This window comes from Bubalus kerabau, chromosome 2 (genome assembly GCF_029407905.1).
Source record: "Bubalus kerabau isolate K-KA32 ecotype Philippines breed swamp buffalo chromosome 2, PCC_UOA_SB_1v2, whole genome shotgun sequence".
Taxonomy (NCBI): Eukaryota; Metazoa; Chordata; class Mammalia; order Artiodactyla; family Bovidae; genus Bubalus; species Bubalus kerabau.
In genome coordinates, this window is record NC_073625.1 from 167,982,508 (window position 1) to 168,001,218 (window position 18,711).

The following is an 18,711-nucleotide window of genomic DNA, read 5'->3' on the forward strand; positions in this document are numbered from 1 at the left end:
AATTCACCACAAAAGTATTGGTAAAAAGAAAATCATATGATCAACTACATAAATGCATAAAAAATCTGAAACAACTTTTGATAGAGAAAATTCATAGTAAACTGGAAAAATGAATAAGAAGTATCTACAAAAATCTTATAGAAAATATTTCATTTTTCTCATGATATTAGTGATGCCTATTATCATCAATGTACTCTATGGACTAAATATTCATTGGAAGGATTGTTGCTGAAGCTCCAATACTCTGGCCACCTGATATGAAGAGACAAGGAGCCTGCCATGCTACTGTTTATGAGGTCACAACAGTTGGACATTACTTAGTGACTGAACAACAACTGTATGACCTAGACGGTGAAAAAAGTAAGGATGAAAGAAAGGAAGGGAAGGAGGGAGGGAGGAAAAAAGAAAGGGGCAGTGTAAACATTGGTGAAGAAAAAATAAAGCTGTCATTATTAGTAAATGATATGATTACATACTTAGAAAATTAAAAGAATTCACAAGTCATCAGAATTTATAAATAGGTTAAGCACTCCCTAGGCTTCCCTGGTGGCTCAGACGGTAAAGCATCTGCCTGCAATGCAGGAGACCCAGGTTCAGTCCCTGGGTTGGGAAGATCCCCTGGAGAAGGAAATGGCAACCCACTCCAGTACTCTTGCCTGGAAAATTCCATAGACTGAGGAGCCTGGTAGGCTACAGTCCATGGGGTCGCAAAGAGCTGGACACGACTGAGCAACTTCACTTAAGCACTGCTACTATTGCTGCTGTTGTTCGGTTGCTCAGTCGTGTCTCTTTGCAACCCCATGGACTGTAGCCCACCAGATCCTCTGTCCATGGATTTCCCAGGCAAGAATACTGGAATGGGTTGCCATTTCCACTTAAAACAGCATAAAATATCAAATATACCTAGCAAAGATGTGTAAGATCTCTATAATGAAATTATAAAACATCACTGAGAGAAATAAAAAGGGCTTAAATTAGTGGAACAGAATACATGTTTTCATATAGTAAGATGATATACAAAAATGTCATTCTCACTGAAAATTAATCTATTAATTCAAAGTGAAGAGGAACTAAAAAGCCTCTTGATGAAAGTGAAAATGGAGAGTGAAAAAGTTGGCTTAAAGCTCAACATTCAGAAAATGAAGATCATGGCATCTGGTCCCATCACTTCATGGGAAATAGATGGGGCAACAGTGGAAACAGTGTCAGACTTTATTTTTGGGGGCTCCAAAATCACTGCAGATGGTGACTGCAGCCATGAAATTAAAAGACGCTAGCTCCTTGAAAGGAAAGTTATGACCAGCTTAGACAGCATATTAAAAAGTAGAGACATTATTTTGCCAACAAAGGTCCGTCTAGTCAAGGCTATGGTTTTTCCTGTGGTCATGTATGGATGTGAGAGTTGGACCACAAAGAAAGCTGAGCACCAAAGAACTGATGCTTTTGAACTGTGGTGTTGGAGAAGATTCTTGAGAGTCCCTTGGACTGCAAGGAGATTCAACCAGTCCATTCTGAAGGAGATCAGCCCTGGGATTTCTTTGAAAGGACTGATGCCAAAGCTGAAACTCCAGTATTTTGGCCACCTCATGAGAAGAGTTGACTCACTGGAAAAGACTGATGTGGGGAGGGATTGGGGGCAGGAGGAGAAGGGGACGACAGAGGATGAGATGGCTGGATGGCATCACTGACTCGATGGACGTGAGTCTGGGTGAACTCCGGGAGTTGGTGATGGACAGGGAGGCCTGGCATGCTGCGATTCATGGGGTCGCAAAGAGTCAAACACGACTGAGCGACTGAACTGAACTGAACTGAAAGTTAATGAAAAATTCTACTAATTTGAGAACTTTATTTTTGTAAAACTTATCATTGTAATTCTAAGTTTTATGTGAAAATACAATAGGCCTAGAAGTGCCCTAGAATATCAATGGGGTGATCAAAGAAGATGCACAAAGCTGATGGACATATATAAAAGATATATCCAAAAGAAAGCTATTGTAATTCAAGCAGATGATGTATTTAGACCAAAAAGTTAAAAACTTACAAATGAAAGAGGATAGAGATTAAACAGAGATTCACACATATCACTTCATTTATGACAAAAATTCAGTTGCAATGTTATGAAGAAAAGAATAATTTTAATAAGTGGTATTAAGTCAAAAGAATATTCATATAAGAAAATACATATCTTGACCCCCATCTCACTCTATTATATCAAAATTATTCCCTATTATTTGCTGAACCAGATGTCAAAAAAAAGCAATAGGGTTTTAGAAAGTAAAACATAAGAAAGCATAGTTGTGACATTGAAGCATTAAAAATTCCTTAAATAGCACTAACAGTAATTTTAAAATGATAATTTAGACAACATTAATGTTAAAAATTTCTGTTCATCAGAAGAAACCACAGAAACTATAAAATGACAACTTAAGATCTAAAGCTATTAAGGAAATTGAGTTAATAATTAATAACTTCTCAAATCAGAAAGCACCAGAGATTGGTACACGCATGAATTCTACCAAAAAATTTAATGAAGAAATTATACCAGTTCCCTACACTCTCAGAGGATAGAGTCAGAGGGAATACTTCCTAATTCATCTGAAGAGGTCAACATTTCCCTAACACCTAAAGGCATTACCAAAAAAAGAATACTAGAGACCAATCTCTCATCAGTTGTGTCCAACTCTTTGTGACCCCACGGACTGTATATAGCCCACCAGCCTCCTTCATCCATGGAATTTTCTAGGCAAGAGTACTGGAGTGGGTTGCCATTTCCTTCTCCAGGGGATCTTCCCGATCCAGGGATCGAACCTGGGTCTCCTGCATTGTGGGCAGTTGCTTTATCATCTAAGTCACCAGGGAATCCCTAGAGTCAGAGGGAATACTTCCTAATTCATCTGGAGAGGTCAACATTTCCCTAACACCAAAATAAAGGCATTACCAAAAAAAGAATACTAGAGACCAATCTCTCATGAACAGATGTTAAATTCTTCAACAAAATGTTAGCAGACTGACTCCAATAATATACAAAAAATATACATCAAGTAGACTGTATCCCAGATATTCAAATCTGGTTCAACATTTGAAAATCAATTATTGTAATCCATCACATTAAGAGGCTAAAGAAGAAAAATTACATGATCATATCAACATACGTAGGAAAAGTTGCTGACAAAATGCAGTACCCATTTATAATAAAAATTCTCATAAAAAAGGCATGAAGGGGAATCTTCCCAACTTGTTTAAGAATATCTACAAAAAGGTACAGCTAACATCCTAACATATTTATTAATAAGAAATCTGAAGCTTTCCCACTAATACCAGGTACAAGGTAAGGATGTTATTGTCACGTTTTCAACATCATACTTGAGGTTCTAGCTAGTGCAATAAAACAAGAAAAGGAAACAAAAGGTATACAGATTGGGAAGGAAGAAATAAAGCTACCCTTGTTCATAGAGGACATAATTATGTATACAGAAAATCTGAATGAATTGAACAACAACAACAAAAAATCTCATGGAACTAATAAGTGAATATACCACAGTTGCAGGATACAAAGTTGGTATACAAAAGGTCAGTGGTTGGCAGGAGGTGAAGGTGGGAAAGGGATAAATAGATACAGTACAGAAAAATTTTAGGGCATCAAAAATACTCTGTATGATATTTTAATGTTAGAAACACATCATTATACATTTGTCCAAACCCATAGAATTTATAGCACAGAGTGAACCATAATGTAAACTATTAATATTGAGCAATTATGAGGTATCGATGCAGTGTCAAGTGTAACAAATAAACCATTCTGATGGTTGACACTGATAATGGTAAAGGCTATGCAGGTGTGGGGGTAAAGAGTGTGTGGGAAATCTCTGTTTTTCCCCTCAATTTTGCTGTGAACTTAAAACTGCTCCCAAAAAGTCAGTTGTTTTTTTTTTTTAAGGCAAATGACACAGAGTAAAAGATATCACCAATACATATACACAACAAAGAATTCATAGCCAGAGTATATAAAGAACTCTTAAAACTCTTAAAACCTAATATGAAGAAAGACAAATTAATGAACAGTTCTCAAAATAGCTAAATAGCCAGTTCACAGAATAAGACATTCACATAATCAATAAATGTATGAAAATGTACTCAACCTCATTAAACATCAGGGGCAATTCTGCAAAGATCAGTGAAACATCACTGCACACCCTCTATAATATCTTAAATCTCAAAGACAGAATACACCAAGTATTGCTAAAAACTGAGTTAAATGAAGTTTCATGCATTGCTGGTGAGAGTGGAATTTAGTTCAGCTACTTCAAAAAACTATTTAACATGATCTATGAGAGCTAAGCCAGAGAAGGCAATGGCACCTTACTCTAGTACTCTTGCCTGGAAAATCCCATGGATGGAGGGGCCTGGTGGGCTGCAGTCCATGGGGTCGCTAGGAGTCAGACACAACTGAACGACTTCAGTTTCACTTTTCACTTTCGTGCATTGGAGAAGGAAATGGCAACCCACTCCAGTGTTCTTGCCTGGAGAATCCCAGGGACGGGGGAGCCTGGTGGGCTGCCGTCTATGGGGTCGCACAGAGTCGGACACAACTGAAGTGACTTAGCAGCAGCATGAGAGCTAAGCACATACCTTTTTTATGATCCAGCAAGTTCACCCCTAGAAATAGCAACAAAAAGCATCAGCATTGTCTAAGGAAATATTAGTCAAGTCAGAATGGGACGTATCAATACTTAGATTCTGAACAGCTGTTAGTGGCCAGAAGACTAACTTTCCTTAGGGAAAGAAAGCAATGTAGCTCTTCATTTTTATTAGTTTGTAGGAAGGACAATAAAAGAATTCCAGGTGATGGAGAATTTTTCAATACCATCTTCCCTTGTATATCTACTACAGCATTTATAGATGCCAAGCTTCCCACAGGCTGCTTACAGCTTGTCTGAGCCCAGCAGGACTATTAGTGCTGGTCCATTACTACAAGATGCATGGCTCTTCTAACTGATGACTCCAGCCATCAGCCTGATTAAACTTTCCTAGAATTGTGCTGCAGTTTGAGAGTCTTCCAATCAAACCACATTTCTTTCCTCCTGTCTTCATAGGTGTCAGTCAAAAGGAAATACAGAAAATAGAAAGTTGTCTCAACAGAAACTAGAGTCCCTTAATGACAAAGACTTGATGGTCAAAGGACACACATTAAGTTCCCCAAGGTTACTACTACTAACAGAAAGAATAAAATCGCTGTGTCAAAAAATTTAATCAGATATGACTAAGACTCAGATTTTGTGTATTAGATTCACAGAGCTTGATCATAGTACATGAGACTCATCAAGAGAAGTCCCACTCAAGTTAAGCACCTTGGTCAGTCCCAAGGAACAAACTTGGGTATGCACATTTTGGTAGGACCTCCAGGGAAAAGTGTCAAAGAATAGCTCCAAGACATTTAGTTAGAGTAGAGCTGATAATTTGTGTCTGAGGGAGATCAATCTTATATAGATGGTCTCTCTTTACAAATGCAAAGACAGTATTTATAAAAGCAAAACCACAGACAAGGTGTAGTCTAGAGAGTTTTGATAAGTCTATTTTTCTACAACTTAGGCAAACTGACTGGCTGAAAGCTACCAAGATGTCTGTTTGTCCTTATACAAACAGGCTGAAAGTGTGTTGGGGGTGGCCAGTTTGCTTTTTCATGGGCTTTATAGGCTTCCTGAGAAATTCTGTGAGTTATGAGATAGCTACTAGTGCCTTCTGTTGAGGAATCCACCTTAATGAGGCCGTACCTTCATCATTTCCTCAGCATGTTTCTCACTAATAAATTAACAAATTGATCTCATTGTTACTAAATTTTACTCAGAAAAATAAACAAGAACTATGTGATGGATGGTGAAGTTTATATGTGGGGAGAATATTTTAAATGAATAGTCATAGACATTATCTCTGTGGAGAGGAGGTGATTTTTGAGTTGAGTCTTTAGTGATTAGATGAATCAGTCAAGCAAAGAGTGGAAAGACAGATCCTCTAAGCCAAGGATTTGATATTAAAATCCATTTGTCTTTTTGGGGGGACAAAAAGAAAGGCAAGTTTCTTGGTCTCTAAACTTGATAAACAAGTTGAGAGAAGTAAGGCACAATAAAAGATTTTCACTTTTAATGGAAATGGGAAACCACTTCAGTTCAGTTCAGTCACTCAGTCGTGTCCGACTCTTTGCGACCCCATGAATCGCAGAACGCCAGGCCTCCTTGTCCATCACCAACTCCTGGAGTTCCCTCAGACTCATGTCCATCGAGTCAGTGATGCCATCCAGCCATCTCATCCTGTCTTCCCCTTCCCCTCCTGCCCCCAATCTCTCCCAGCATCAGAGTCTTTTCCAATGAGTCAACTCTTCGCACGAGGTGGCCAAAGTACTGGAGTTTCAGCTTCAGCATCATTCCCTCCGAAGAAATCCCAGGGCTGATCTCCTTCAGAATGGACTGGTTGGATCTTCTTTCAGTCCAAGGGACTCTCAAGAGTCTTCTCCAACACCAAAGTTCAAAAGTATCAATTCTTCGGTGCTCAGCTTTCTTCACAGTCCAACTCTCACATCCATACATGACCACTGGAAAAACCATAGCCTTGACTAAACAGACCTTTGTTGGCAAAGTAATGTCTCTGATTTTGAATATGCTATCTAAGTTGGTCATAACTTTCCTTCCAAGGAGTAAGCGTCTTTTAATTTCATAGCTGCAGTCACCATCTACAGTGATTTTGGAGTCCAAAAAAATAAAGTCTGACATTGTTTCCACTGTTTCCCCATCTATTTCCCATGAAGTGATGGGACCGGATGCCATGATCTTCATTTTATGAATGTTGAGTTTTAAGCCAACTTTTTCACTCTCCTCTTTCACTTCATCAAGAGGCTTTTTAGTTCTCTTCACTTTCTGCTATAAGGTTGGTGTCATCTGCATATCTGAGGTTATTGATATTTCTCCTGGAAATCTTGATTCCAGCTTGTGCTTCTTCCAGCCCAGCTTTTCTCATGATGTACTCTACACTAGAGGCATTATGAAGTACAATTACATGATTTGCTGCATGTTTTAAAAAGAAAACTCTGGCTGTACAGTAGATAATGAATTGCAGGTGGGAGTGAGTGGAAGCAGGGATGTAGGGGATTATAATTGATTATATCATAGGAAATAGAAAAAAGACATGAACATCATGATATTTTTGGAGACAAGAGTGTCAGGTACTGCTGGGGTCCAGCCCCAGCAGGATCCAAGGGTACCCTCAGGATGGATGGCATCGGCGAATGAATGACACAGGGGGCCAAGCTTCGGTGAGTGAGGTCCATAACTTTATTTTCAAAAGGAGCTTTTATACCCTGACTTGTACATAGAGGGAAATGAAAGATGCAAGGTCATGCAGAGTCAGCCCAAACACTCCATCAGTTTTGCCCTTATCAAAACCAGGATTTTTTTCTGTATGCCTTTCCATAAACAAGGGTCTTATGCTATGTATATTATCTTCTGGCCTGGAGGCCTGTTGACATTTTATGACTTTTTTTTGATAAAGGTTGATCAACCAGAAAACTTGTTTTCCCTTGAAATGTTTTTTCTTTATATTTCTAATCTGTGTCAGCCTCAGAAAGTACTAAACAGAGTTACATTCTCATGGAGCAAAGGTGCAGTGGGTCACAACAAAGAAAGAACTTATTAGCTCAAAGGTCTGATGTGGTTAATACCAAGGCTACTACTTGTTTTTCTTATATTCCAACTACATTAACTAATGCACTCCCAGGTGCACAATGGATAAGGGATATGGGAACTTGGCAGCAAGCATTGGCCCAATAATGAAGCCCTTTACCAGTACTATTCTAATAATTTTTCACCCCTTAAAGGGCTCTATGCCCATTAGGACTTTTAGAATGTTTAGGCTTCCCGTGCCTTTCTTTGTTGGGAAGTTGTGAACAATCATGTGCGTTAGTTGTAAGAGTAAGGAAAAACCTGTCAAGCAAGCTAGAATGCCTACAGAGGGGTTAGAATAGAAATATTCCTTTCATGCCCAGGAGACTTATCAACTTAGAGCCCTAAGTTGATTTTCTCCAGAGAAAGGTGGTCGGGGATAGCCCCCTGCTAATATCAGAAGAGTGGTTGAAAGGCATAATATAGTAAACAGTAGACAGACAGATTTTGGTTTCGGGGTAGATGCTCAAGCAGGTCCAGGGAATGCCTCGAGTCCTGATACGCCTTTGCCTGTCAAGTCTTCTCCACATGACCTTTGTCATGGGTGGGATCTCCCGTGGTGGCTCCTGGCAAGGTACACTGTAGACTTTGTACACGTGAGGTGAAAGAAGGGAATGAACACTGACTCAGGTTTTTAGCATGAACAATGGCTGGATATGATTCCATCAGCTGCTATTGGGAAGATTAGCTGAGGAATTCTCTAACATAATGGAACAGTGAGGTTTATGCTGCCCTGTGACATCCCAGTGAAAATGTCAAATGAATTGTTGTAAGTCTAGAGTTCAGGAATGATATATGTGCCAAGGACACATATTTGGAATGATCAGAGTATGGACAGTATTTTAAAGTCACAGAACAACATGAAATCTCTCAAGAAAAGGGTTATTTTTTTTTTTAAAGCAACACTTAGATAGAGTATTAGGGTACTGCAAAATTTAGAGACATATTAAAGGAGGACAACTTAAAAAAAGAGACTCAGAAGTCAAGAGAAGAAAGGAAAAGTTGAATGAGGACAGAAAGAATTAATCATTGGATTTAATTATATGGTATAGTTATTGGTCACCTTAACTAAAGCAGTTGCAATGAGATGGTGGGAATGGAAGCCCACATGCTCCATTGTAATAGGAGAGAAGACCTAGAATGTTGCTTTACATGTAGGTTGTTAGAAAAATGTTTTGATAAAAGTTGTTTCATTAAGTTGTTCCTATAAAATTGCTTAAATCCTGAAAAATGTTATTAATGAATTATTTCATAAGACACTGGGTGTTGGTGGAGAGTGCAAAGCAAAGCTCCACACTATAGAAGACAGAGGAAAAGTTTACTTAAATATCCACATACTCCACAGGACTCAGCTGTAAGTCCATGAAATTCTAATAAATGGGCCAAAAAGATTAACCTTCTCTAATAAACTGTGGAAAATTCTGAAAGAGATGGGAATAGCAGACCACCTGATCTGCCTCTTTAGAAATTTGTATGTAGGTCAGGAAGCAACAGTTAGAACTGAACATGGAACAACAGACTGGTTCCAAATAGGAAAAGGAGTACGTCAAGGCTGTATATTGTCACCCTGCTTATTTAAAATATATGCAGAGTGCATCATGAGAAACGCTGGGCTGGAAGAAGCACAAGCTGGAATCAAGATTGCTGGGAGAAATATCAATAACCTCAGATACGCAGATGACACCACCCTTATGGCAGAAAGTGAAGAGGAACTAAAAAGCCTCTTGATGAAGGTGAAAGTGGAGAGTGAAAAAGTTGGCTTAAAGCTCAACGTTCAGAAAACGAACATCATGGCATCCAGTCCCATCACTTCATGGGAAATAGATGGAGAAACAGTGGAAACAGTGTCAGACTTTATTTTTCTGGGCTCCAAAATCACTGCAGATGGTGACTGCAGACATGAAACTAAAAGATGCTTACTCCTTGGAAGGAAAGTTATGACCAACCTAGATAGCATATTCAAAAGCAGAGACATTACTTTGCCAACAAAGGTTAGTCTAGTCAAGGCTATGATTTTTCCTGTGGTCATGTATGGATGTGAGAGTTGGACTGTGAAGAAGGCTGAGCGTCAAAGAATTGATGCTTTTGAACTGTGGTGTTGGAGAAGACTCTTGAGAGTCCTTGGACTGCAGGGAGATCCAAGAAGTCCATTCTGAAGGAGATCAGCCCTGGGATTTCTTTGGAAGGAATGATGCTAAAGCTGAAACTCCAGTACTTTGGGCACCTCATGCGAAGAGTTGACTCATCGGAAAAGACTCTGATGCTGGGAGGGATTGGGGGCAGGAGGAGAAGGGGACGACAGAGGATGAGATGGCTGGATGGCATCACTGACTCGATGGACGTGAGTCTGGGTGAACTCTGGGAGTTGGTGATAGACAGGGAGGCCTGGTGTGCTGCGATTCATGGGGTCACAAAGAGTTGGACAACACTGAGCGACTGATCTGATCTGAAGAGTTAGTATATACACATGTGACTAGAATTGGTTTGACCTCTGCTATTTCCTATAAATGCTCTACTTCTAAAATATTCAGATCAATTCTGATATCAGTTGAAAGGTTGACATAACAAGCACCCAAACAATTGTTTGTTTACATGAATTCATATATAATTTTCCCCTCAAAAAATAGTAATATATTTAGGTAATTCTAGGGGAGGAGGAATAGTATGTTGGGTCCAAACAAAAAAATGTTTGAGAATAAATGATTTAAAAGATATGTTTGAAATGATATAAAAGATGTATTTGAGTTCACAAATATTTTCAAATTATAAATAGTAAGATCTAAAATAGGTTGCTTTTACAGTCTCATCACCAAACAAACAAGAAAACTGATATATCAATATGTGGCCAGGTTTTTGTACTATCTAAAGAAGCTGTAAATTCTTTTCTTTAGTTGAGTGATAAATAAGAGATAGGTGATTGTTAATGTATACACATACTCACATTCATATCCATACAGATAATAAATGAAATCCAAAGTGGTAACAGATAGGCACAAAACAGTAGTTTCCTAACAGTTCATGAGGAGGAGGTTGTGGTGATATGCAGGAATACGTTCATCATCAATGTGACAATTATTCAAGATCCCTACAAAAATCAACTTGTTATTCAAGTGATAAATATAGCAGTTAAATAATCGTTTCCTCAGAATATGCTTGGTTCTTTATATATATTTTGACTAAACCTCAAAAAATGCTAAAGCTGAAACTCCAGTACTTTGGCCACCTCATGAGAAGAGTTGACTCATTGGAAAAGACTCTGATGCTGGGAGAGATTGGGGGCAGGAGGAGAAGGGGACGACAGAGGATGAGATGGCTGGATGGCATCACAGACTCGAAGGACATGAGTTCGGGTGAACTCCGGGAGTTTGTGATGGACAGGAGGCCTGGCGTGCTGCAATTCATGGGGTCGCAAAGGGTCGGACACAACTGGGTGACTGAACTGAACTGAAACCTCAATATAAGACTTAATAGAAGTATTATGAATCCCCATTTTATAGACAAAGCAACTAGGACTACAGGAGATAAATGACAAATCTAAATGTACACAAGTATTAAGTGGTAGAGCTTGAATCCAAATTCATGTCTTCCTTAGTCTATTGTTGTGCTTTTCCTACTATGCTACATTATCATCCCCCAAAAGTCTGAAATAATTTGTGTATTCTACAAATGATTGTATGTACAAAACCATTTCACAAGAGGACACCTGTGTATGTATCTGTCCCAAACCAGATGCAAAGCATGTCCTAGAATATTCAGATAGTTGCCAAAAACAAGTCAACATTAAAAATGATTTAGGCGATACCTAAATTCTGAATTTTTTCCTACTATAAAACATTTCCACTGAGAAAGATGTGAGGACATATTATATTGAAACCATAAAATACATATTCCCAAACTTGTAAAATCTATTCCCCTTCCTCAAAGCACACAAACACACTCCCTGATAACTCCTAAAGGTGGAAATATGTCCATTTCTCATTGCAATCTTGGACATCTTTCAAAGCAGTAAGAAAAGATGTGGTTGACCATTGCTAACCTACACATCTATTGAAATTGAACATTTTCCATTGAGCTTCATTCTTTATTTGCCTTCAAATTCTGCTAATGTTTAATCCAATGCTATTGAGAAGAGTAATTTACAATGATTTGAAGAAAAGACAAAGTCTTACTATTCAGATGAATATTAAATACTGAGAAAATCCATCCTTCTATTCCATTTCATATGCATTTCATTTCTTAAAGTTTTTACACCAATTTCCTCCATCATAATCATGGTTTCCATCTAAATACTGAATATGACAATAACAATCAGATTCACTCTGAAATGATAAAATCTTGGATTAGAATGAAGGCTTGAAAATACCCATGACTAAGCTTCATTATTTTTAGGTGCAGTTACACTTACGAAATTACACAGCCCAGCTGGCCAGATCTTTATAAAATCTGTTATTGTTTTTAAAACTGTATTGTCTGCAGACTGATTGTTGTTTGCAATGCATTGATTTAGGCATGGCAAATACAAATATATCTATATTTAGGAGGCAGTAAATTCTAATTATTTTCAATAGAAGCAATGACTAATCAAAGAAGGAAAATGAAACTGAGTGAAAAGAAGGCAATGTCAGTGTATGGTCCAAACAACTACTTCCTAGGAAGATGGGGGGGTCATCCCTGACTCAGCATTTCACAATATATTCATAGTTTCCTATGAAAGAAGTAAATGAAAGAGCTGGGGCTACAAATGTGAGTGTTGACATTGAATTCTATTATCTGCCTGTGCTTTTTAGTTATTATGACAGACAGGAAAGCATTTGTAATGTTTTTACCTGTGTGTCTTTATTTTTAAATATAAATATAATTTCTACTTGACGCTATTTTAATTTCCTGTACTCTCAGAGTTATTTTAATATGCATCAAAATACTCCTGGGAAACATTAATGAGAATAATTTCCTGTGCATGCACAGCATATGTCACAAAATCCAGGCAATAAAATAAAATCTCACAAATAATTCTGTGTATTCTTATGTGAGAAACCAATATTTTGTAAATATTTGTAGCTTCCTGATAAGTAATACCATCCATTAGCAATCTATCCAATCAAGAAATAGCTACTGCAGCAGGAAAGATAATAGAGCAATTCAGTGATAGTCTGAAATTTTTGTATAGTTGGAGCTAGAGAGCCATACTTAGTAAAGCATTACTCTATAAAAAAAATTTAAATTATAAACACTTGGTGAGGCTGCAAAAAGACATATAAAACTAGTTACTTGTTCTGATCTTTAATGCCAAATTACATGATAAATACATATTTGATAGGCTGCTAAATATTACTCTTGAAATCTACTAGTAAGAAATACCAATTTCTCAAATTTAATTCCCTATGCTTAATGAACCTCATAAATTTGATCTGATGCCTTCCCAAATATGGTAAGCCTAAATTGACTTATTTTTATAGGGACATATTTGTTCACATTTAAATTAATCTTGAAGAAAATATGTATTACCATAGATATGTTACTTATAGTCCTCATATATAAGGTCTTCACTTGATTTTACTTTGATCATCATTTAATGCTTTAAAAAGGGATAGAAATAATTGGCTCAACCTGTAATGCTTATATAGCATGCTAATTTCTTGCAAACATTTTTAAACATGAGACATTCATTATGTATGACCTACTGCCCATTGAGTACAAGCTCCTAAAGTAGGTGCTGTGAAATATACAGCCCTAGTAAAGATACAAAACTTCTCTCAGGAACTTCAAGTCCATGAAAATGGCTTCTATTCATTTGCATATGTTTTTCAATATAATTTTCTATTTGTTTTATCGATCCTATATGTGCTATTGCATTTGCTTGCCTTTTATACCTATTTCATGATAGAGACTATATACAACTGACATTTATAGAAAATAAATATAACCCATGTTTATAGAGAAAAAAAGAGGCTTACATTTAGAATATTAAACTATAATATCACAAAATTGTAAACCAGAAAACAGTATGCATAAAGGCAATAGTATAAACAATTGTAATAGAGGGAGAAGCAACTAAATTATCAAAATGAATAGGTCCATTTCATTTGCTAAGTACACAAGAATGTAAATAGAAGAGAATTATGGGATATTACATTTAGACAGACCACAGTCAGTTACTTATGCAGCAGATATGTACTGAGTACCATCTTTGGGTTGAGCCCTGTGAAGCGTATCAGTTCAGTTCAGTTCAGTCACTCAATCGTGTCCAATTTCTTGTGACCCCATGAATTGCAGCACGCCAGGCCTCCCTGTCCACCACCAACTCCTGGAGTTCACTCAAACTCATGTCCATCAAGTTGGTGATGCCATCCAGCCATCTAGTGAGGTTTAAAAGAGACAGATGCCTTTGTAGAACTGACAGCTTCTGGGAATGAGGGTGACAGTATTAACCAAATAATTATTTCAGAGAGGAACACAAATTATGAAAAGTGCTGGGTTGTAAGCACAGAGAAGTCTCACTTTAGCCAAGACATGAAGTGTGAACAGAAGTTTCTATGTGCATTTGGATGAAGCAAGGGTTAGACAGTATTTCTAGGAAATAGGAAAATGACACGGAAAGAGGTTTTGAAGCAGCAGATAGCAAAGCACATCTGAATAAGAGACAGAAGTGTGTGTCAGAAATGCTGAAGAGTGGAGGCAGAGTATTGTAAGTTGAGAGCAGAGGTATAGTTGAGAGTCAGTATATGTGCAGTCGTGTTGGCCACTGAAGCATCTGGATCTTTATTCTAGGAGAAAATTGCTGAAACATTTTATATAGAGATGATTTGTTAAAGGATGACTCTAATTGGAGGATAGAGATTATATTGGAGAGTTTCCAAAATGAAGGCGATACCAGCTAGGAGGCCACTACAGTCGTTCACACGTGAGGTTGTGGTAATATGGGTTAATATGATGTGCTAGAAGTGCAGAGGTACTAAAAATATATTAGTCTGAAAGATAAGTAAGTGAGGAAATCAGAAGAACTGTCTATTAATTGAATGTAGGGGAGGATGACAAAAATTGTGTCAAAGACACCTCCTAGTTTCCTAGCTTGTTCAACAGGTGATGCCACTTATTAGAACTGGGAATCCTAATGCAAGACAAGAGGAGTGAGAGAGCATGGTTTAGGTTTTTGGTGCAGTGGATATTGAAGTGGCCAAGAACAGATGTCGTGTAAAATTTTTGATATAGAGTTATGAAGCTCAGAGGAGAGAGATCTGGACAGAAATTTGGTTAAAGAGACTTACTAACTTTCTCCAATGTTTAGTTGAAGAATGAACAAAAAAAAGAAGAAGGAAGAAATAAGTGAGCTGTCGTGTTCAAGGAGATAAATTCAGAGGTAAAAAATTTACTGAAGAATCTGTGTCCCTAACAGCTTCAAAATATACTATTTAACTTCATGACTTCAGATCAAAATATGGACTTCTGCACTATGCTTTATGACACAGGATATTTTTCAGTTTCACTTTGATTTAGATCACAAGATATTTAATTACTATTAATAAAAATGCCAGAGAAGGAAAACTCCCACTGAATGGCAGACTTATGTGATCATAAGCAGCCTACTCTTTTTCTGCAGAATGATACACATGAAAAGTTTAGTTACAAATGGTGGTTGTGGATAATAAGATCTTAGTTATGTAAAGGGTAAAGGCATCAAGATTTGATAATCTTATGCCTTTTTCCTGGAAATATCTAGATATAATGCCCCATGAATCTTTGGATCTTGGTACCTTTCCCCTAATCATTGTTCAGAGGTTACCCAGTTCTGGTTATTTGAGCTCATACTTTCTATTCTTCATGCTAACATAACCTTTCTGCTCCAAGACTTTTCTCAGACAGTACTGTTGTACTTTCCCTATGCCCATAAAGAGCTGAAAGTTCCCCTGTGAGAAAACATAACCACATTACAAAAAGTAAAAAATTATTCAAAGATTTAAAGAGGAAAGTAAAAATCAGTTGAATATCCACTACTCTAGGAAAATCACTGTTAATACTTTAATGATTAATTCATGCAGTTTTAAGCATCACATATCAGGCAGCCATTATGACTATTATTTATGATGATGATAGGGCTTCCCTGGTAGCTCAGCTGGTAAAGAATTCACCTGTAATGCAGAACACCTCAGTTTGATTCCTGGGTCAGGAATATCCTCCAGAGAAGGGATAGGCTACCCACCCAGTATTCATGGGCTTCCCTGGTAGCTCAGATAGTAAAGAATCCACCTGCAGTGTAGGAGACCTGGGTTCGATCCCTGGGTTGGGAAGATCCCCTAGAGGAGGACACGGCAATCCACTCCGGTATTCTTGCCTGGAGAATCCCCATGGACCGGGGAGCCTGATGGGCTACAGGCCATGAGGTTGCAAAGATGGACACAATTGAGCAACAAAGCACATGATGATGATGATGGTGTATCTTTACTCTCTTTTCTATCCTTCATTTTCTAAGATTATCAAAGTAATCAGTTTAAAGAAACAGCTATATATCTCTTCACACCTCTGCGGTGCTTATATAATAAAATACAGATACAGAAGTACACAACAGAGATAGATGATAGATATGTATGCTGCTAAGTCGCTTCAGTCGTGTCAGACTCTGTGCGACCCCAAAGATGGCAGCCCGTCAGGCTCCCCTGTCCCTGGGATTCTCCAGGCAAGAACACTGGAGTGGGTTGCCATTTCCTTCTCCATAGATATGTACATGTACTTACAAACAAACATTTTGTTATTTGTTATATAAAAATAGGATCACAGTTTTCCACTGCTCAATTTCATGTTTTTTTTTTTTTTATTAAATGAAACAATTACCTCCTTCTTTTAATTCTGGGTAATAATAATATGGATGGTAGTTACCCAATGGTATGAATATCATGCCATACATATATTAACATTAATTGAACCATTTTCCTATTGATGAGGGAATCACTTGTTTCTACTTTTAACCAGAAACATATTGCAATAGACATGCTTGTGAAAAACTAATTTTACACTCTTACTTTATTTAGCATATAGTGCCAGAAGCCATATTGCTTAGTACAAAGATCTTTTTATCCTTAAGTGGGTTGTAACAATTCATGTTTCCATTAGCAAACATGATCAGCAAACTACATCACTGTGAGCAGCAGGTGTTATCACTTGATTTAATTTCTCAATATGAATTCACAAAATGATATACCTGTATTACTATAATTTAGACTTTCTTGCTACAGAGTAAAGAATCATTTATTGCTTTTATGGCTTCTAATTTTTTTCTAAAATATTTATTTTATTTATGTATTTAAATTTTAAGCTATCTAGATTTGTTTTTCATCCAAGATGGATTGTGTGTTGTATCATTTCCATCCAGTAAATGTTGTATCCCACCAAATTGAAATGATAAATTTTTATCATATATACTTTCCTGATCTAGAGGATGGCATAGGGGAGAGGGGAGGGAGGCTCAAGAAGGAGGTGTTTATGTATAATTATGGCTGGATTTGCATTGTTGTTCAACAGAAACCAACACAACATAGTATAGCAATTTTTCCTCAGTTAAAAATACATTTAAAAAAGAAAGTTTCCATGCACATTGACATTTACTTTGGCAACCCATTCCAGTATTCTTGCCAGTATAATCCCATGGACAGAGGAGCCTGGCAGGCTATAGTTCATGGGGTCACAAAGAGCCAGACATGACTGAGAGCATACACTCATGCACGCATAAAGACAATATTCACAATGATTATTTTATTTTCCTGTTCAATTGTATTTACTAAAATCTCCAAAGGGTGGATCTAAAGACTTTCATTCAGAGTGAAGCAAGTCAAAAAGAGAAAAACAAGTACTGTATATTAATGCATATATGTGGAATTTGATAAAAGATGATATAGATTATCTTAGTTACAAAGCAGAAATAGAGACACAGACATAGAGAACAAACATACAGATACCAAGGGGAAAAGGGGGATGGGATGAATTGGAATACTGGAATGACATACATACACTATTGATGTGCATACGTTTGCTCAGTTGTTCAACTCTTTGCAACCCTGTGGCCTATAGTCCGCCAGGCTCCTCTGTACATGGAATTTTCCAGGCAAGAACACTGGAGCAGGTTGCCATTTCATACTCCAGAGGATTTTTCTGACTACTTATACTATCTATAAAATAGATAGTTAATGAGAACCTACCATATAGCACAGGAAACTCTATTCAGTGGTCCATGGTGATGTAAATAAGAAAGAAATTAAAAAAAAAAAAGAGCATATATGTACACATAAATGATTCACATATATGAATCATACATAGCTGGTTCACTTTGCTGCACAATAGAAACTAAAACAACACTGTAAAGCAACTATGCTCTAATAAATACTGGGGGAAAAGAAAGGAAAGTAACAGTGTTGAATAATAAGAGAGAAAGCCATTTGTGCCTTGTTTCTAATTTTAATAGAAATAGCTTTAATGTTCCACCATTTACAATAACGCTTGTTGCTGATTTTGGCAGTATTTATGATATTTAAGTACTTGTCTTCTATTATTACATTCTTTTACAATCGGTTTTTATTTGGAATGGCTTCTGAATCTATCAAATTACTTTTTAGCACATATCAATAATGATCACATGAATTTCCTTCATTGATTGAATGATATTATAGATTTCGTTGAAAGATTTTCTGATATTTAAAGGTCTTTGCCTTCCTTGATATAAATACTTTTGGTGTAGTGTATATTTGTTTCATCATACCAAGTCTTGGTTTCCCAGGATTTTATTTAGAATTCCTGTGCCTATATTAAGAAATTGGTATATGGTGTTTTTATTTGTTTTGCTTTGTCTTTTACTAATGACTCAAATATTGACCATAAAAGTATTAATTGATTTATTAAATGAACCGTGGAGCTTTCCATCATATTTAAAGCCATACAGTCTTGGCAATTTTAATTTTTTTTTAAATTGAGACTCTTCTACTACCCTTCTAAACTTGTCAGGGGTAACCAAATTTTA

At 37.1% G+C, this 18,711-nt stretch overlaps 1 protein-coding gene across 1 annotated transcript in view; it reads left to right on the top strand.

The window, feature by feature from the left end:
• The first annotated feature begins 7,276 nt into the window (after positions 1–7,276).
• Positions 7,277–18,711, top strand: part of PLSCR5 (phospholipid scramblase family member 5) — a 133,020-nt gene continuing 121,585 nt past the window's right edge. The window contains exon 1 of the mRNA XM_055570115.1: positions 7,277–7,303. Within this exon, the coding sequence (XP_055426090.1) occupies positions 7,277–7,303 (27 nt within the window). The remainder of the gene's footprint in view (positions 7,304–18,711) is intronic.